At 38.5% G+C, this 21,703-nt stretch overlaps 1 protein-coding gene across 6 annotated transcripts in view; it reads left to right on the top strand.

Annotated features, from left to right (window-relative positions):
- Positions 1-21,703, top strand: part of LOC127953278 (protein sidekick-2-like) — a 128,738-nt gene that overhangs the window by 81,262 nt on the left and 25,773 nt on the right. For all 6 annotated transcript variants that reach the window (XM_052552312.1, XM_052552311.1, XM_052552309.1 and 3 more), the window contains exons 3-16: positions 1,494-1,600; positions 2,749-2,896; positions 3,988-4,121; positions 8,633-8,744; positions 8,895-9,085; positions 11,160-11,243; positions 11,337-11,531; positions 13,031-13,147; positions 13,371-13,538; positions 15,056-15,158; positions 15,656-15,832; positions 16,888-17,024; positions 17,101-17,248; positions 21,506-21,646. In XM_052552312.1, the coding sequence (XP_052408272.1) occupies positions 1,494-1,600; positions 2,749-2,896; positions 3,988-4,121; positions 8,633-8,744; positions 8,895-9,085; positions 11,160-11,243; positions 11,337-11,531; positions 13,031-13,147; positions 13,371-13,538; positions 15,056-15,158; positions 15,656-15,832; positions 16,888-17,024; positions 17,101-17,248; positions 21,506-21,646 (1,962 nt within the window). The remainder of the gene's footprint in view (positions 1-1,493; positions 1,601-2,748; positions 2,897-3,987; positions 4,122-8,632; positions 8,745-8,894; positions 9,086-11,159; positions 11,244-11,336; positions 11,532-13,030; positions 13,148-13,370; positions 13,539-15,055; positions 15,159-15,655; positions 15,833-16,887; positions 17,025-17,100; positions 17,249-21,505; positions 21,647-21,703) is intronic.

Raw genomic sequence — 21,703 nt, 5'->3', positions numbered from 1 at the left:
GCTATACCATGGTAATAGAAAAGTATTTTACAAAATAACCAAGGCAGTTTAACAAACCTATTATTTTTTGGTAAACACAGTGTTGAAAATTAGAGAACAGCAATGATTGCAGCATGAAGAAAGATTACAACTAAACTTTCTGAAGGTTACAGCTGTCAAAAAGTAGTAGCATTCAATAGCCCTTTTTAATTTAATAACTTTCAACACATATTCAAATGCTGGACATCACTAGTCTCTCACACCGCTTTGGTGTGATCTTGGTCCAACGTTCTTCCAGTCTCTTCCACAGTTCAGTGACTGTAGTGAGACACTATATGCAAGGACAGATCTTTACCCTGAACTGCAATTCCAGCTGCAGTGTTGAACCGATTCCCCCAAATCACAGATCTGGAACGACCAACTTCTCATGCCATGGCTGCTATTGGCCTTCATCTGGACAACCTGCCAACAGAAGGGTTTAGAACAGCTAACCATCTTTCAAAGTCAGGGAAAGCTCGAAAGTTAGGCTGCTAGTTAAATAGGTGTCGTCAAATAATTACGGAAATTAGCACTGGGTATCTGAAAGTGTTCTCTAATTTTGATCATTGTTCTTTTTCATATATCTCATTTAAGGTTTTTATAATGTGCTAATGTGAAATATGCTTAACTGCGCTTTTACTCCTATAAGGATGACTTCAAAAGGGTCTAAGCAGTGACCTCAGAATTTAGGAAATTGTAGGTTGTTCTCTAATTTGGATAACCACTCTATATAAATAGTATTCTAAAAACAAAGGTTTTGAAAGGTAATAAAATATTCCACTAGTGGTATTTTATTTGCGTTGAATATGCAGCTTAATTAAAAGCAGGACGGAGACTTAGATCAGTGCAGTTAGATCAATAACATGCATTTTAATACAACATGCAAGATTAATTTTCATTTCATTTCAAGGGGTCAGTTCACACTTGATGCTATGAGGGGCCCCTAGAAGTTAATTCATACTCTACATAGGGCCGTCTCTCCTAGTGGTCAGCAAGCGGTCAGCTTGCATTGTCTGTAGCGCTAGTGTTCAGTTTCCTTTGATGGTCTCCAGTCACCCAACCTGATGTTTTGTAGGCCCCTGTTAGCTACAGGCCCCAGGGCACTGGCCCTTTCCATAATCCAAGCCTGCCCACATCCACATAAATATTTCTCTCCTTTGTTCTATATGAAGTGTTATTTGCCACTGCTGTGTTTTGTTGTGCTCACAGCACCAGGGCTGCCTGAGGACACCTATCTATTGTTGATAAGGGTTCTTTCTTCAACAGGTTACCCATGAACACCCTGAGTTGGCTGAGTGTTGCGGCCTGATCTGTACTCGAGTAGAAGCTAGGACTGTTTGATTAATTATAGACCAATAAATAGCTCAAAGGTCATTTGTTATAGCCAGTTCTTTTTGGCTTGCTGCAAGCTCCCATGCTGTGAGTATGAAAAGTAGCAAACAATGGTTGATGGGACTCCGATTTTCTCTTACCAGGTATGTGATTCCGTCACTGGATCGCTCCAATGCAGGCTTCTACAGATGCATCGTCAGGAACAGGGTGGGAGCTCTGATGCAGAGGAGTTCACAAGTACAAGTTGCTTGTAAGTGTCACATCATATCCTGACACAATACAAACAGAAAATCCTAAAACTTAAGTAAGTGGCTTAAATTAACACATTAGCAACATTTTGATAACAGAGCAAAAAGTTAATTGTCTGTTGTCGATAGTGTAACGATACTTGTAGTAACATTCACAGAAGTCACTTTTGAAACAAGCAGCTTTCTGTTGTTCACCGCAAATAATCCATGTGACCAAACTGAACTAGTTGCAAAATCTGCATTAGAAAATACTTCTTTTGTGTGAATTTCCTTATCATTCATATTTTAATAATTGGATTTAGTCCAATAACGGTAAATGTGATCACACCTTTAGCCAAGTGATAATGATTTGAGGCATCTTTAGTGGAAACAGTGTGAGATTATCAATTTGACCAAATTAAATGCTTAGGTTTATGGATTCTGAAACATTTTGAATGGCAGTTTTGTTGCTTTGTTCAATTGAAACGTGTCATGTCAAAACAAGTTCACGCTAACAGAACAAACATTATTTGCCAACTTTCTGGCAAGGTTCTCTAAAAGTTATGAACACAAGTTCTTCCTGTAATGTTAATAGTAATCTAGTCTTTAATAATGTTCTAAAACCATAAGCACAAAAGTGTTGTGTTTACTTCATTCATGGGATGTTTTTTTTTTTAAATTTGCTAAAAAAAAACATAATACATTTAAGAAACTGGACTCTTTGAAAGTTTAGAGAACATTCAGTAATTCATAACTCATTGGGAGCTTTAGCAAAACATTGTTAGAACATAAAGCTGGGTGTATATGTGCTCAGTCTGCTTTCCGCTCCACTGTGTATTTACCGTAATACTATTTTCAGAATTTTCACTGTGATTGCATGGACAACAGTACATATGCAGGGAATCTAACCATTTGAAAAGAAAGTGGCATGTACGTGTCTATCTACACTCACGGTTAAAGGAGTATACTTTGAAAGGATTGCACACTCAACTCTGTGCAAGACACAGAAGAAAAGAACACGGGATGAAGCCTTAAGTGTTAGTTGCCAAAAGAGTCATATCTCAAGACTGGAACTTTGTGTTTCCTGTCGCAGTGAGTCACAATGTCGCTGTTCTTGTTTTGTCCTCTTCACTTTCCCTGTTCTTCCTGATTTGTGCTCTCTGTTTCTCAGACATGGAAGGCTTTGTGGAGGGAGAACGGTCTCAGGTGGTGTCCCAGGGGGAGGCGGCGTTGATCTTCCCCCCACAAATCCACAGCTTTCCGCGGCCCGGGATCACATGGTTTAGAGACGGGCGCAAGATCCCCCCCAGCAGCCGCATGTAATCTTCTCTTCATTTGTGGATCAGAGTCATCTTAAAGGCCCCCGTTCTCACATTAAGGCTTATAGAAATAGAGGACAATGCTGTTGTATAATTACTATGAAACGTCCAGAAACACACCAGAGGTATTCACTGCAGAATCTCTCATTGATAAAGTCTGTTATAATAAGAACCCCTGTTGACTTTAGACGAAATGTGATTGAAGGCTAGAGAGGAAGCTGGCAAGGCGGGAGCCAATTAGACAAAGTGGACAAAAGGCCTTTATTGATGACCTTGGATGATTGACAGAGTTTGCGCCCGAGTGCGCGCCGCCCCATGTGTGGGCGCATGTATGCGCAATCCATGTTAGAAAGGTCTTAGTAATCACCTGAGATCAATTTGCCTCATCCGCCAGCAGGAGGCTTGACAAAAACAGCCGGCATGTTTGATGATCTATAATTCATGCTGATCGTCCGGCATGTCACATCTGACGTGAGGGCTTCAGACACTTAGGATTGTGTTCCCCCTCCTCAGCTGGAGTACATGAGGAATCCCCAATGAGACGCTGAGTGATTGTGTTTGTGAGGCAGGGGTCATATAAACATCTGAGGTTCTAGCGGTGCTGCTTCGAGCTTCTTTCTGTCTCGCTCTCTGTGTCTGTCGAGCGGCAGTAATGGTCCTATATGATTGTGAGAGGGCCTGACAGCATACAATTTGTTTGCCGCTTGTTTGTTGCTCCTTCAATGCATTGATATTCCACGGCGCATTTGGTTTGGACTCTGTGAGAGCCCTTACTCTAATTGTGCTGGAGTCAGTTTAATCTGGGCTGATCAGGCCTGTGCTGACAGATACACAGGCTCTAATCTCGCTGCACTCCAAGTGTCGACTCTCATTTAACCACACGCACTCACGCATGACCTGCATTTTAGCTCCAGCAATCCTAAAACACTTATCCACTTCATTCTTCAATGCAAATAACATTACCATCCCGGCCTATTGGACGTAAACAGTTTTCCTCAGCGCTACTGTGTTTGAGTAGTTTACTGACATGTTTGTCGCTGCAAGTTGTGTTTTCTAGTTATGTGACTACTGTTCTCTTTCCAACGTCGTAGAGCCCTCACTTTGGACAACACGCTTGTCATCCTGTCCGCCGTGGCCCCTGATGCGGGCCGGTATTACGCCCAGGCCGTCAACGACAAGAATGGAGAGAACAAGACCAGCCAGCCCATCATCCTGAATGTAGAAAGTGAGTTCTGAATAAAGAATCAACACACGTTTTGTGATGTCCAGTCTTAAAAAGGATTCCCAAACATATTTGTCAGCTGAACCCCTTACCTAAAACATTTACTTCTACCCAGTTAAATATTAAATTGATGTCAAAAATGTAACAACACCTTGGCATGTTCACAGGTTTTTACGATGTCAGTTATGGTGACATGATATACAGGTAATTTACCTATTTACATATTTTTTTTATTTTAAAATCATTTATTTATTAGTTGTCCATCACCCTAGTTTAGGATACCCTGTCCTCGAGGGTCTATGGCCGTAGAACAGGTGGTCCATCAATTATTGTGATCTCCAACAAATATTTAAATATATGTTAAATAAAAATACAATATGTAGACAGACTTCTACAATATTCAAGTTCAGCTAAATGATTAATCATCCCTCTCACATTAAAATGCATTAAGTAAAATGAAAATTGTTACACACATATATACAGTATTAGTGCTATGAAACAATTAACATTTTCTATCATGATTAATCACGTTGTCATGCACAATATTAAATCATTCAACAGTAGTGTATTGTGCACTTTTTTTAATGAACAAAAGTTCAACAACATTTGGTTTGCATACACATTAAGGAAATACAGTGTTTTTTTCACCAGTATTCCTTCTATATAGTAGCAGTTAAATATTACTTGTAAATTTCAACTTAAAACATTGATGAAATCAAATTAAATATAAAACCAAAACCACTGCCAGTGCACTAACATTTTTAAAATACAAGTTGTGCTCAGAGTCCAGAGCCTATAACAGGCACCTTCTGAGTGTATACTCCTGCGGGACCCAACGCAACAAGAGTGTGGCACAGGACAAAACTTGAAGGCTAAGTACTAACCACGCGGAGCACAGAACTTCTGATACATGCAGCATGATTGCATGTACATTTCTGAGAGACAAAATTTATAGATCTGTAAAGCAATATATTGTGAGAGGTCCAGGTCCCCATTGACTCAAAATAATAAACCACAAAGTTAACAAAACGATGCACTCCACTGAGCGAGAATGCTTCTCTGCTGTCTTCATGTGCCACGTATGAAGTCATGATTACAAGCATGTTGCATTTTTTTCTGTTAAAAATAACAGTGAACAATGGTTTGTGAATGTTGATGCTTAGCCTAAATCATTTTATCAAATGTTGATGTGAGTGCTACTGCGGTCTTAAGCCCACCCCAAATGCTCTCATTGAGTGAGATGTGTGATGACACCCATCCCAAGCCAATACTGATCAACATCTCACCCCTCCTGTGACCCATGGTTTGTCTGTATGTGTATTCATAGCCAGTGAGCAACAGGCTTTCATTATAATAAAATAAACGATAATAAAATAAACGATAACGTTAACTTGCCCAGCCCTAATATATATATATATATATATATATATATATATATATATATATATATATATATATATATATATATATATATATATATATACAGTATATATATATATATACTAATTCACTATCTCAACAAATTAGAATATGGTGACATACCAGTCAGCTTATCAACTCAAAACACCTGCAGAGGTTTCCTGAGCCTTCAAAATGGTCTCTCAGTTTGGTTCACTAGGCTACACAATCATCTGCTGATCTGAGAGTTGTCAAGAAGACAATCATTGACACCCTTCACAAGGAGGGTTGTTAAGTTTCCACAGTCTGTGATGATTTGGGGTGTAATGTCTTCTGCTGGTGTTGGTCCATTGTGTTTTTGGGAAAACCAAAGTCAATGCACCCGTTTACCAATAAATTGTGGAGCACTTCATGCTTCCTTCTGCTGACCAGCTTTTGAAGATGCTGATTTCATTTTCCAGCAGGATTTGGCACCTTCCCACACTGCCAAATCACCAAAAGTTGGAAAAATGACCATGGTGTTGGTGTGCTTGACTGGCCAGCAAACTCACCAGATCTGAACCCCAGAGAGAATATGTGGACTATTGTCAAAAGGAAAATTAGAAACTTTCTATCTATCTCAGAAGGCCAATAAATGCAAAGAGAAAGAAAATATATTCCATTTATTGTTATCAATAACATGAAGTACATTAAAAAACTACATTACATCAAGGTTTCCCAAGCTGGGACTTGTGAAGGAACTGCAAGGGGTTTGTGAATTTAATGAAAAGCTAATGATCAATTCAAATTAAATCTTTATTTATATAGCGCTTTAAACAAAATACATTGCGTCAAAGCAACTGAACAACATTCATTAGGAAAACAGTGTGTCAATGATGCAAAATGATAGTTAAAGGCAGTTCATCATTGAATTCAGTGATGTCATTTCTGTTCAGTTAAATAGTGTCTGTGCATTTATTTGCAGTCAAGTCAATGATATCGCTGTAGATGAAGTGACCCCAACTAAGCAAGCCAGAGGTGACAGCGACAAGGAACCGAAACTCATGAATCAGATATGGTTCACAATTGAAAGAACGTGTAAACGGACAGCCCAAAAAATCGGATATAGGCAACAAATCAGAATTGCGCATCAAGACCTGCAAGTGTAAACTAAACCAAACACACACCTGCTACATAAGCACCACTTCTCAATGTTCGGGAGCACAAACTGCCAGGCAATCTTATTTATTTGCAAATAGATTTTTCATACTATCCAACAGCTGAATTGGCTTTCAAAAGTAAACAACTCCATCGCCCCCTAATGGCTGTGTATGACACCTAATGTAGTGCACACACTGGGTCAGACTTCAGTTTTTCAAGAATCAATATTCCCCAACTCAGTGCGCAGTAGATTGCGAAGATGCAGCGTGTGGTGAAGCTTCATGGAGCTTTGTATGATAGCTGTGGTCCTGCGGTGCCACAATGACAGGGTGATTAATCACCCTCATAAAAACGGCCCCTCTCTTTAATAGACCCCACAAAAACAGATTTATGAAAAAGAGAGGCAGACCATAAAGTCCCTCTGTGAAATCATGGCCTATTGTAACTCTTATCCAGGGGTCCGCGTATGGAAAAGGAGGCAAATAAAGGGGAATAAGATCAAGACAGAAGAAAAGAGATATCACCGATTGAGGGCAGAGAATCAATGTGCAGTTGAAGGTTTCCAGAAGCCGGCAAATGATTGCATGGCATTTAATCATGTCGACCGTGTCTCTCAATCAGACCCCATTCTGCAGTGTGGCACATTAGTGAAGATATTACAGTGCACTTACAGGAGGAGAGGGTGCAGACAATTACATACATAATACTAAGCACATAATAGAGAGGGCTGTGAGAAAGAGACGAACAAGTGCTCTGGGCTTCAAGATTATCTTTATGTCTGTCTTCTCTCACTACCTCCACCTTTACTCTCTCTCTCTCTCTCTTTTATTGCTCGGGATTACTCGTTCAAATGGTTTCTCTGGTTCTAGGTTTCACAGGCTCTATAATGTCTCTATTGGGGTCATGAAGCGGGCATTTGTTGGAGAACCACTGAGAAGAATGCAAAATGTATACATACTGTAAAAGTGTGGAGCTGTGAACTTCATGTTAGAAGTAAAACTCACATGAAGAATTTGAATGAGATATGTACATGGGATCATATACTCAAATCTTTTTGAGTATCGCAATATTCTAAATGTTTTTGTGATATTGTTTTGAAAGACACATGGGGGATTATTAAGGTGTTTTTCCACAGAAGTAAAATCTCACGAGCAAGGGAATACAGAAAGTCTCCCTTTGCTCTTCATTTAAATTCACTGCGAAACGCTTTTGGTAATCCATTTACTTCAATATTTTCACACGTTTCAAAGCAAAAACAGGATTTAGACCGAGAGAAGCGCAGGTTGGGGCTTGATTTTATTCATTGACTGTTGATTAGGAAAAGACTTTCGTTGGAACAACACCCTGATAATCATGAAAAAGAGAGTAAACAAGCTCATTTGCAGCTGTAAACAAATTCTGACGCTATTAATCACAAAGCTTTTACTCTATCAGTAAGTTTTTTTTAAAGAAAGCTATTATGTTCATCAAAGCAGTGTTTATTAGATTAAAAATACCATAAGAACGTGTGAATTTTATTACAATTTAAAATAACGGTTTTCTATATATTTTGATATGTAATGTGTTCCTGTGATGCAAACCATTATTCCAGGCTTCAGGTCACACAATCTTTCAGAAATCATTCGAATTTGCTGATTTGGTGAATAAAGGCTTCTTTAAAGAACACAAAGTACAAAAGAACAGAGTTTTATTTGAACTGGAACTCTTTTGTGACATAATAAATGTCTTCACTCTCACTTTTGATTGTTTGAATGCATTGTTGCAGAGTAAAAGTTAGAAGAAGAAAAAGAAAACAGAACAGTTTGAATTGTACTGCATATAAACAGCTATTTCTATTAAATATTCAGCATTTAAGTAGTCCAGGAAGCCAATTTATAGCTTGAGTTCCAGACAGACAGCAAGCTGAACCAATTTAAGAGAAACTATTGAGATCTCATTTGTAATTTCCATGACTATGTGCTTCTGATTGTCTTCAGACGTTGGCGGCCCAGCAGACCCCATCGCTCCTTCTATTATCATCCCGCCGAGGAACACCAGTGTGATGGTTGGCACGTTTGAAGTCACACTGGAGTGTGTGGCCAATGCAAGGTGTGTGTGTGTGTGTACACAAGCACTCAAAATGACCTCTATCAAACTATTAAAACTCAATTCTGTTTATTTGTTTCCTTCAGGCCACTCCTATCTCTCGTTCCCCTCTTGTGTTTAACCGTATTTCTCTCTCTCTCGCTCTACCTCCAGGCCTCTCATTAAGCTCAGCATTACATGGCGGAAAAATGGAGTGCTGGTAAACCGAGGCCTCCGGGACTTTGGCCGCCGTCTGACCATCAGCGGTCCCGTAGTCAGTGACAGTGGCTACTACGAATGTGAAGCCTCCCTCCGGAGCAGTAGCGCCCCCTCTGTCAGCGCCGGAGCACATCTGCACATCCTGGGTAACCACACATTCCTCATACTTGTCAAAATGTGCATCGTAGAGAAAGTTTTCATCCCTGTGCATCAATTTATTTTTATTTTTTTCCAATTTTTAATCTTCAAAAATGCCAACACACAGGCATGTCAAAAAAAATAAATCAAAAAATGATTCGAGAACCTTCCTTTCTCCAAGATGAAAGACTCATTTATGAAAGCATTCATCTCTTAGAGTAAATGCTAGCCCTCTTGCATCAATTACAGCCTTGAGTACATCTCATCGAGCCATGCACGTTTACTTTGTTTAATTCTCGCCCGCATGCAAATATCTTCCAGCTCTACCGAATTAAATGGAGAGTGTCTGTTTTTAAGTCTTGCACTAGATTTCAATTAGATTCGACTCAAAGTTCTCGCTGGGTCATTGCAAAAATGTTAACCTTCTTTTATTCTTTACTGCTGTGTGCTTTTGGCCGTTGTTCTGATAGTAAATGAACACAACCTAGATATCTGGCAGGTTCTCACACGGATTTGCCTGTATTTGGGTCTATTAATGTTGCTTTTGATGCCAACAGCTTCTTTTACTGGAAAGAGACTATTATTATGAGTGATTCTAAGGATGGTGTTACTTGGTGTTGGACCAAGTTTATGCACAAGATGATCCTCCAAAAGGTTTCATGCTTTCTCATCTGGATTTTAGCAAACTCTGGGTGAATCTTGGCATCGAGCTTCCTCAGAATAGGCTTCTAGGATGGTGATTCTGGGAAGAGCTGAAGATTATTGATGTCTGACCAGTTTTAGTTCTTTCCACTACTGTTGTTTGGTACTTTGGCAGATATCGAGGTCCAGTTGCTCAGTTTGTTGAGATAGCTTAATCCTAGAGCTGTCTGGGTTGTGCTGTGTTTATTCCCTTTTGTTTTGATGGGCTTCATGGTGCCTAAAGGAGTATTCTAAGTTTGCCAGTCTTTTTATAAACTTGTCCAGGTGTTTTCCACACAGTAACTTCATCTTGAAGTTCTTCAAATAGCTCCTGGGTCTTAAGAAGAGCAAGGCAGGTTTTTCTCTTTGTTGCTCTGTTTCTCATGAGAATGAATAAGAAAAGTTTTAGATTAATAAACAAGGGAACCCACGTTCAAAATATACAGCCATGAAATAATCTGGAGTTGGTGAGATTTTTGAAAGACGTTTTTGAAAGAAGTCTTGTATGCGCTCCAAGGCTGAATTGAGTTGAAATTGTATTACCATTTATAATAACTACATTTGAATATATTTAATTTATTCATGTGATGAAAAGCTGAATTTTCTGCATCATTACTCCAGTCTTCAATCTCACATGATCCTTCAGAAATCATTGTGTTCAAAATCAGTTATTTATTTATTTTTAATATAATTTTTTTTTTTTTTTGGATTCTTTGATGAACAAAAAGTAAAAAAAGCATGTATTTGAAATATATATTGAAATACATTGTAAATGTATTTACTGACACGTTTGATTAATTTAATGCATCCTCGCATCCATCCATCCATCCATCCTTGCATCCATCTGAATGTAACTTAAACAAACAAACAAATAAATAATTACTGACCCCAGACTTTTAAACAGTAGAGCAAAATAATTTTCATAAAAACTTTGCCTCAAAATCATCAGTTATATTTATATTTTAAAATGTAATTCACTGCATAAAACATTTGCTTTACTTTTTTTTTTTGCTACTCTTAAAATATTTTCTCCACAATATTCATGTAAAACATAATTATTAAAGGTGCAAAAGTGCACAATTACCTCCTCTGTCTGAATGCACATGATGTTTCTGCACATTATTAATGCATCTAGTGTGATCTGTCATATCAGATGATTAAACACTCACTATATATATACAGTAGGTTGTTAAAGACTGTGAATGTTATAATGATTTTTGACAGCCATGTTAAATAAAAAAATACAAAAAACACCCTGAACGATTTATTTTATTCTGCAACAATAATGAAGTCGAATACTTTCTGAAGGCCCTGCACACTCTCTATATTTCAGTGTTATTGAGTGTTTTAGATCAGTCTGGTCAAGTACTCTCACGACTGATTGAACTGAACTCTGTGCAGAACATCCCCAGTTTGTGAAGGAGCCTGACAGACACATTACTGCTGAGATGGAGAAGGTGGTAGACATCCCATGCCAAGCTCGCGGTGAGTTTGTGCACCGTGTGTGTGTGTGTGAGAGAGAGAGAGAGTGTGTGTGTGGATGTGTTAGATAACACTCCTCTTGCTATGCCCCTGCAGGTGTTCCTCAGCCAGATATAGTGTGGTATAAGGATGCTGTACCCATAAGCCCCGTGAAGACACCTCGCTACAGAGTCCTGGTGGGCGGCAGTCTGCAGATTAATGGACTGCTCCCGGACGACACCGGAATGTTCCAGTGCTTCGCTCGCAGCTTAGCAGGAGAGATCCAGACCAACACGTACCTTGCTGTCACCAGTACGTCGAAGCACCATCTGGGCCTGTCAATAACTCTGTCTTCATTTATTACACTTCTCCCCTACATTCATCTTCTTCCTTATCTCCTGTCAGATGAGTCATTTTATAAAGCCTGTGACTTATCAGCAGCTTTTACTTTAAGAAAGAAGGAAAGATTAAGAAGAGTGATTATCCCAAGGTTAAGAGTGAGAGATAGTAAGAATAATGGTTGTTTTGTCTGCACTGGACAGGTCTTTATTATGTCCACCATTTATTTAATGCATAGTAGACAGCTTGATGATTTAGTCAAGTTAGGGAGCAATGGCTCTTATATTTTCACATTTAGATCCTCTGGAATGTATATGTGTGTGCGTGTGCGTGTGCGTGTGCGTGTGTGTGTGTGTGAGAGTGTGTGTGTAAATTATAATTTTTCTCTAGATGTGAGATAAGACAAAACCTGACAACCACATATATATAACACAGGAAACATGCTAGGATGAAAATATTGAGGATGTGAAATAGTACTACAATTAGTACTTTTCTATTTGAATATATATATATATATATATATATATATATTGTAATTTATTCCTTTGATGCAAAGCTGAATTTTCAGCATCATTACATGCTGATTTCCTGTTTAAGAAATATATATTTTTATTATCAGTGTTAAAAACCATTTTGCTGCATAATATTTTCATGGAGACAATTAAATATGTATTTTCTCCGGGATTCTTTGATGAATAGAAAGTTGAAAAGAATAGCATTTATGTAAAACTGAAATGTTTTGCCACATTATAAATGTATTTTTTACTGTCACTCTTTATAAATCGAATCTCTTTCACACACACAGGCAAAATATTACTGCCTCCAAACTTTTGAACAGAAGTGTATATTGCTGGAAAACAAACAGAAAATAAATTCAAAGAAAAATACGCACATATATCAAACTGAATCCCCATCTGTGTTTACAGCTTTTAATAATCCAAGCAAAAACTGCTACTGCATATCAGTGACTGTTTCTCAGAAATGGGGCCTATTTGGTTGTTTTTTATTCTGTTATTTCACTGGAACGGAGAGCGACCCACAGAGCGACATGTTGAGAGAAAAACACAGCACCCCTGACTAGAGGCAAGCGTGATGCTTAATGTAATGTACTTTCAAGTTTGTTTTTTTCTAATGAGCGCTAACACTTGTTAAATAGAGACATTTTGTGTCCAAGGTGAAGCCAAAACTGGACTGGAACATATATGGATGAATTAGATCGAATCAGTGCCAGAATGTGATTCCAGATCATTCCCTACCAGTTTAATTTATGTAACTGGATAATAAATCCTAAATGTGTTCAAGAAACTCAAAAAATAAATAAAAAAAAAGGTTTAGGAATTGAAGTGGACTCATTATTAGCTCAATATCACAATGGTAAAAGTCAATGGAAAGTCTCGACTGTGTGTGTTTGTTCGTATTTTGGTTTTGGAATATGTGAATATACATGTCACCAGCCTCTTTCTGTTGCGCAGGTATCGCCCCAAACATCACGGCCGGCCCTTCTGACAGCGCTGTGATTGATGGCATGTCCATCATTTTACACTGTGAGACCTCAGGGGCACCACGGCCCGCAATCACGTGGCAGAAAGGTCAGTCTCCAATCAGTCATCTCTCTCAAAGAAAGACATCCATCAGTGTCTCATGGACTTAGGAACATTAATGTATCTTTGCAAGCTTAGGGGTGTCACCTAAATCAAGTGTCCAATCAACGGTCTTCTGATGAGCTGGGGACCGTCTTGTCTGTTTGATCTTCATTTTCATTTCTCTCTCTCTCTCTCCCTTGTGTTTTGCCATCCCTCCATCTTGGCACAGCTGATCGGGTTCTGGCAAGCGGCTCTGTGCAGTTGCCGCGTTTCACCTTGCTGGAGTCTGGCAGTCTTCTGATCAGCCCCTCTCACCTGTCTGACGCTGGATCCTACACCTGCATGGCCAGTAACTCCCGCGGCATTGATGAAGCCTCGGCCGATCTGGTGGTGTGGGGTGAGTGCATGGCTAGTCCCGTATAGCGTGGTCAAATAGCATGATTTTTACTGCAGCTTCTGTCCACCCATTTAATAATAAGAGTCTGTCTGAGAAGTGACCCACTGTTCGCTTTCTTTCTTCACTGTCCAGTCAAGTCACAGTCAAGGTTTGTCTGGTTAACATAGCCCATTCAGTCCCTGCTAGAAGATCTTTTTTTAGGTCAGTGATACACTGCATAAGAGTATCCACAATAAGAAGAAAAGGAAAGAACAATTATTTTTATATATATAAAACCATATTAAGACAATATTTAACTTGAATGACAAAATTTTTTTAACCGTGAAGTAAAACATAATAACATATTTTCCAAACATCTTGAATACACATGAAAATACACATCCTAATAATAAAAAAGGGTACTTAGGTATTTGTCAACTTTGTTATCCAATGAGCGTCTTTGACAGACATGGTCTAAAATGTCATGTATTACACTATGTTTTGGTTTGTCTTTTATTTATTTTTTGCTTTGTTTTGTTTTATTTTGCCTTGCTTTGCTTTTGTTTTGCTTAGTTTTTTTGTTTGTTTGATAGTTTAGTTTAGTTTAGTTTAGTTTTGCTTTGTTTTTTTTTCTTTTGTCTTGTTCCACCACATAACTTTGATGATCACGCTGCATGACTTTTATTTGGCAGATATTTTTGTTTTCAGATATTTAAAAGCAATATATGTTTTGTTTTGTTTTGTTTTATTTTTTGTCTTTTCTTTTCACATAAAAGGCCTTTGGCTTGTTTCTTCATTTAAACAGAACATTTGTGCCACCATTACACCTTTGACTTTAAGCCCCCAAATAATATCAAAATACATTTTAATTAAGAAATGAAAAACATGCTCCTCATAGAAGAGCTGTACTGTATTAAAGTAATTTAATGTATGAATACAATTTTAATATATTTTTAAAGAGACTATTAAATCAGACAGAAAAATCAGTGTCACATCCTTGACCCATGCCAATACGTTTCTCCCTTGAAAGCCTTTTAAAAGTAGTGTTGTCTAACACTTGCAGAAAAGTAGTGTAGTTAATTATATTCAATGTGCACTTTTAGAATTCTTCGGTTTTCAAAATAAATAAATATTCACATAAGTTTCAGTAGAAATTACATTAAAGTATATTTTAGTTTAACATAAATGCTTTTCAGCAATACACTTCAACCATATGTCCATGAGACAATAGAAGTAATTATGAAATTGTATGTGAAGATGTACTTATGGCTTACTTAGGCACAATAAAGCTCAGCTAATTGCATTTAATAGGTTTTTAACCATAGTACATTTTCATTTAATTGCAACTAATGAGCAAAAAAGCATTAAAGTCCACCCTTACATATGTTCTTTTAAAATATATTATTTCCATAATAAGAACTCTTTTTAAAACCGTTTGCTTCTTTTTCACAAGGTAAGGCTGTTACATGTTTAATAGAAATTGAAAGGGAAAATCAATGCCATCGATTACGGTACAACACTGTGATTTGTGTGTGCAGCTCGAACACGGATCACTAATCCACCTCAGGACCAGAGCGTGATCAAGGGCACCAAAGCAGCCATGACCTGCGGGGTGACCCATGACCCCAGCGTTACAGTCAGGTACAACCTCCACCCTCCTTAACACGTCTGTTGTCACCTCTGTCGAAATGTCTGTTGTCTTTCTCTCTCACACTCTCTCTATTTCTATCAGTGCACATTCGGTCTTTGATCAACACTTGCTTGTTCCTTCCATCCCTGTCCTGTCTGTTGTTTATTACATTGAGTCGCATTAGACTTGATTTAACTGTCACCTGCCGGGCTGCTGTTATTCATTTGATCAGGGAAAATGGATGAATATGTAAACAAAGCAATAACTTAGATGGAGACTTTAATTAAACTCAAGGCAGACGAGATTAAATGGGGAAACGATGTGGCTGCAATTAAGAAGTGTTGATGTGTATGTATGAGTGCATATATGTGTGCAAACCAATTTTCTGTTGTGTGTGTGTGTGTGTGTGTGTGTGAGAGAGAGTGTTTGTTTATTCATTAAGTAAACAGCTTTGCCATGTATTGTTGCTGTGAACAAGAATAAGTAAATAGGCCTCTGTTATTCACAGGCACATCTGGGAGAAAGGAGGAGCGGTTATTGACATGAAATCGAGTCCTCGCTTGCGTCTCGACTCCAACGGCACCCTGCATATATCTCAGACCTGGTCAGGAGACATTGGGACCTACACTTGTAAAGTCACATCTGTTGGAGGCAATGATTCTCGCAGCGCTCACTTGAGAGTCAGGTACATGTCAAAAATGCTCTCGCCCGGCCAATTATCCACTGTGTCCTTCGGCCACTGGTTTGCACCTTCTCTTGGACACTGTTTTGGATTGTATCTGTGAGCTATGGCTTTCTACTGGGATTTGAACTGAAACAATAGGTTGTTGAGAATGCACAGTGAATAGTAAACAAACATCCGAACATTGCTTTCCCTTTCCTCCCTCTCTCTCTCTTTTTATCAATGTTTGATTGTTTCAAGTAGAGAGGTGCATTTTATTTTATCTGCGTCATGAATAAAGCAGTCGAGGCAACTTTTATATAAACAAGAGAGTCAATATTTATTATCCAAACTCTCTTTATCTCTCTCTTAACATCATTTGGTCTGCTTTATCGACATGACAAACAATTGTACATTTGTATAGCCAAATTGTCTGCAGCTTAGCGAAATAGCAAAAAAAAAATAATAATAATAACAGGATAAGCTTATTTTATTTAAATATATGTAAATGTTTTGTATACATGTATGTACATTACCATTCAAAAGTTTGGGGACAGAATGTTTTTTTTTTTTTATATATAAGAAATTAATACTTTTATTGAGCAAAGATGCGTTTAAATTGTCAAAAGTGACAGTAATGGCATTTATAATATTATAAACATTTCTTCTTAAAAAATATATATATATATTCTGTCCACCAAAAGCAGCAGCACAGCTGTTTTCAACATTGATTATAATAAGCAATTAAGCATATTAGAATGATTTTTGAAGGATCATGTGACACTGAAGACAGGAATAGTGATGATGAAAATTCAGCTTTGCATCACAGGAATCAATTACATTTTTAAATACATTACAGTAGAAAACAGTACTGCGTTTCACAGTTCTGCTGTTTTTACTGTATTTTAATTAATCAAGTAAATGCAGCATTAGTGTGCTTTTAAAGACAGGACTTCTTACTGAATTTTGAATGGTAGTTTATATTTAAAACTGAATTGAAATGGAGTGTTAACTGCTGTAAAATGTTTGAATAATTATCGATTTGTATTATTTTCCTCTTGCTTTTTGGGTCTCTGTAGGCAGTTGCCTCATGCTCCAGAGAACCTCATCGCCACCCTCAGCAGCTCAGAGAGACGGACCATCAACCTGACCTGGGCCCAGGCCTTTGACGGGAACAGCCCGCTCATCCGTTACATCCTGGAGGTGTCAGAGAACAGTGAGTGTTCTGGCCTGCTGTATTTTTCTGTCACTCTTCACTCGTCACTCGTTCTCGATGTCTCTGTTTGTGTCAGACGCACCTTGGACTGTGCTCTTGGCCAACATCGATCCAGAAGCCTCCAGTGTGATTGTGGGGGGCCTCATCCCGGCACGTTCTTACCAGTTCCGCCTGTGTGCCGTCAACGACGTGGGGAAGGGCCAGTTCAGCAGGGAGACGGTGCGGTGAGTCTGGGACCCAAAGAGTCAGAAACACTGGATCACCTTTACTGTCTTCACAGCTAAGCCTGAAGCTTAGGACGTCGAACTGTGAGATTAGTGTTAACAAAATGATCCGAGATACAGAAGCCTAAATACATTCAAGGAAAAAAGTGTTTACATAGCCAGTTTTTTGGAGTATAGCATGAAGTCTGGTCTTTATCAAAGTTTATTCAGTTCAAGTACTACCCGCTTTGACAAAAAGAGACCGTCTGACTGACATGGAAAGCTACCAATCACAGTTCAGTTAGTTACATGCTATTTAGGGGCAAATTTATATTAAATATACCATAATATGCTAATGAGGAAAAATGTATACATATGTTAAATGTATAATGTGTGTCTGAGTACATACGCTATATAAAGTGTAAACTCAAATTTATAGTGTGCATATAGAGGTACTCGACACATTCAATCTTCAAAGTTTCATGTTTGTCCAGTGCCTGCGCAATTTTTCTCCACATGTTATGACCGATAAAAATGTCTGTGCTCTTTTAAACTATATTTAATTATTTGTGTATCTCTTAACCCATTCACATAATGACTTGAGTGTGTCTTTTGTTTGTTGTCTACAGGATTTCGATTTTGTTGTTGTTTTTGTTATTGTTCTGACAAAGTATGGCAAAAGTTCCACCACCTTGTGGACATGAGGGAGATGATATTATTATTTTTATAATTATCATATTATTATATTTATATTTTGCATTTTTAATTTAAATTTTAAAGTTTTTTTTTTTTTTTTTAAGATTTAAACAATTTTGTGTTTTAGGTCATTTTTATTATTTAAAAAAGTATTTTTTTATTATTTAAAAATTATTATTATTTTTTTTTAACATTTATTTTTTTTTTTTTACTTTTTTTTACTTTTTTAAGTTTAGTTAATTTATAACAAGTTAAGCTGAATGAAAATGAGAAATGTTGCCTAGCTGAAAAAAAAAAAAAAAGTTTACAGTTTTTATATATTTTGTTTTATTTCAGTTAACGCTTTGTTCTAAACTCTATTCTTTGGGCTGTAGTATATGGACGCTATTTTCCGCAAAAAAAAAAAGAAAGAAAAGAAAATGTAATTACATCTTTTTATCATACAAATTTTGACTGATATTTTCTCAGAATTGTGAGTTTATATCTCACAGGAAAAAAATTGTCAAATTGTAAAATGAAAAGTCGTTATTAGGCTACCTTTTTTATTCAGTGGCGGGAATGGTATTCCATAATTGTGAGTTCTAGTCTCGGGCCGGAGGGAATTGTGGGTGGGGGTAGTGCATGTACAGTTCTCTCTCCACCTTCAGTACCACGACTTAGGTGCCCTTGAGCAAGGCATCGAACCCCCAACTGCTCCCCGGGCGCCGCAGTATAAATGGCTGCCCACTGCTCCGGGTGTGTGCTCACAGTGTGTGTGTGTTCACTGCTCTGTGTGTGTGCATTTTGGATGGGTTAAATGCAGAGCACAAATTCTGAGTATGGGTCACCATACTTGGCTGAATGTCACTTCACTTCACTTCAATAGTCTGTACGAAAGGTGCAGAAAATGATTTACAAAAAATCTAACAGTCTTCATGAATACTTGTATGGAAAATACTTACAATTTTGTTATACTTTTCTGATCAGAATCAAAAATATGTTAGATTCCACCAACCTGGTAAACTTGGACGAATCTAGTAGTATTCCTCATTGCACAGACAGACTGCTAGGAAAGCTGTTGCACTTTTACTTCCAGAAATGAATAATCCGGGCCAATCAGATTGGAGCTAGTGATTTCAGTCGACGCTTTCCATCAAACGGTCAGAGAAACTGGGTTTCCTGGGGTGTCCTGAGGACTAGCGCAGACATGTCTGTGAGAATCACACTTAGGCGTGGAAGAATGACCACAAAAGCCTGGCAAAAGTGGGAAGACTTTCTTCTCTCAGACCTACAGCCCCCGTGAGGAGAGAGGTAGTGCATTATTCAACTGAATCGGAGCCTGCAGCCCACAGTGCTGTGAGGAATGGAACCGTGCACTGAGAGATTTTTAGCAGCTTTTGTACAACTGCTTTCCACTCTGTCTACTACAGCATTACAAAGAGAGCCAAGTGACTCGCGCCTTCAAATGTGCTCAGATCTCACGGGAACGCCTGTGACGTCTGAGACATCCTGACTCTAAGATGCCCCAAAAACCGTGAAAACGCCAAACAACATTCCTGCATGAATATGATGCGTTCGCGCATTCATATTCATATCTGCTTGTGTCTTAAGGGATCCTGCTATGAAGGAAGCAGATATTTGATTCTTGTAATCTGATAGAACAGTCACATTTGGAGTTTCTTCGGATCAGCCGGAGAGTGCGGCGTGCTCGCTGCCTTTACAGCGGGTGGGAGTCTGATTGAAAATGGAAAAGTCAAGCTCGAATCAATGATCGAGGATGAGATCTGAAAGCATGTGGGAAGTAAACATTCTTTGCCCGTCTGCAACATCCTGCGCATGCACTGCTGTGGCAAATCAATAATCTGCCACCCAGGATAACAAAGTCCTCAACGGACTTAAAAGAAACAGGCCGGGAAAATATTAAGGGGAAAAAAAAAAGTGTTTCTGATGCAATGCCCCGTCAAGAGCTAACATCCCCGAGGGCGAAATGAACAACACGCTGTTATGAGAATGTCAAATTGTTCTTCAACACACTTAATAGTGGTCCAAGAGGTGTGGAAGTGAACTCTTCCTGGAGGTTTCATCATTCGAAACCTAATTTATCATGCTAATTAGCACATGCAAAACCAGGTTCAAGGTTTAACTGCTTAGCAACTACTCACTCTGCAGACAGTCGCTTATGCTCACCAACACTGCATTTATTTGATAGTGAAAACTGTAATATTGTGAAATATTACTACGATTTCAAGTAAGTTATTTGTGTTATAGCAAAGCTGATCCGTACTCCAGTCTTCAGAGTGACATGAACCTTGTTTGAATCAGTTCAACAATAATAATCAGTGAACAAATTAATTATTTACACCAGTAGCTGTCAACAAATGAGCATTTTTTATCTATTATCAGTGAGTTACTGCATTGATTTAAACCGATCGCCCTGGAGCAATGATGCCAGGTTTAAAAATCATATACTTTCTGAGCGAGCGGCTGCCATTGTGATGAATAGGAATGCTAACAGGTATTATAAACCTCCTTGATTCTGACAAACGCAGCCCAAACTGATGCATTGATGCGAAACAGTGCCATCCGTTTATTCCCACTGACTCTGAGCTCATCTCGCACCAGATCTATTCTCTCAGCTAACGTCTGCCACTCGTTTAGCAACTTGCATGCGCGCAGATCAGAAGACATTCTTCTCAGCGCGTTCAGATGGGGGATCCGCAGAGATGGGGGTGACATAACAGCACTGCGCCGCTCAAGGATCCGCGCCTATTTCTTTGATCCTAAAACATTGCGCTTTATCTCAGCCACAGAACTGCGCCACTCACGCAGGAGATATGAAGATGTCAAGTTAAATAGAATTAAGACTATTTTTTTTAGTCTCTGGGATTAGCCAATTTTGGCTGTGGCGTCTTTTGATCATCTCCACGCCGAGAGGAGGCACGTATCTCGAGGGCCTCTGCTAGAAATGATGCAGGCTTCCGAGATGGAGCCTCAAAGTTCTTAATCGTTATTCACCTTCAACTCATGGATTCATGGATTACAACGACACTCAGATACACTCAGCACATACATAATCAATGTCACACATGTACGAACCCTAATAGGGATTGTTCTGAGAATATTATGGCAAGATTGTCTCAAAATCCTGTCTGCAGCGTTAATAGAACGTTCATTCAAAGTTACATGGTCTTTAAATGTTAGCACCAAAATATTATTTCTACATCGATCAGAAAAGATGTTAGTCTAACATTTTTTAAACATTACTGCTTGTTTACAGAACAAATAACATTCCCAAAATGATAATTATGATAACTATATATATATGTGTGTGTGTGTTAAAAAATAAATAAATAAATATATCCCTCAATTTCAGTATGGTTTGAGGTTTCTAAACCTAGCTCAATGTTATTTTAATCTTCCAGATATTCCAGTTCTCTGTCTTTTAAATGATACATTTTGGATGTTCCCCTCTGTTTTATAAGGTAGACTAAAACAAGGAAAAAGACTGAGTAGAGAAAGAAACAGACTCAAACCTGCTTCAAACGGCCTTTCCACTTTCTCTTTTAATCTATTTTGGTCTTTCTCCCAATTCCCTGTTTTTAGAGTATCATTACCCGAGGAGCCCCCCAGCGCCCCTCCTCAGACAGTGATAGCCAGTGGCCGGACAAACCAGTCCATCATGATCCAGTGGCAACCTCCCCCCGAGAGCCACCAAAATGGTCCGCTTCAAGGCTATATCATCAGGTGAGAGATCTCTGGGACTGTCCTTTACACAATCAAGCTGCTCTCAGCTGCACTTCA

The sequence above is a fragment of the Carassius gibelio genome, chromosome B3 (assembly GCF_023724105.1).
Source record: "Carassius gibelio isolate Cgi1373 ecotype wild population from Czech Republic chromosome B3, carGib1.2-hapl.c, whole genome shotgun sequence".
In the NCBI taxonomy this organism is placed as follows: domain Eukaryota; kingdom Metazoa; phylum Chordata; class Actinopteri; order Cypriniformes; family Cyprinidae; genus Carassius; species Carassius gibelio.
This window is presented reverse-complemented; position numbering and strand designations above follow the sequence as displayed.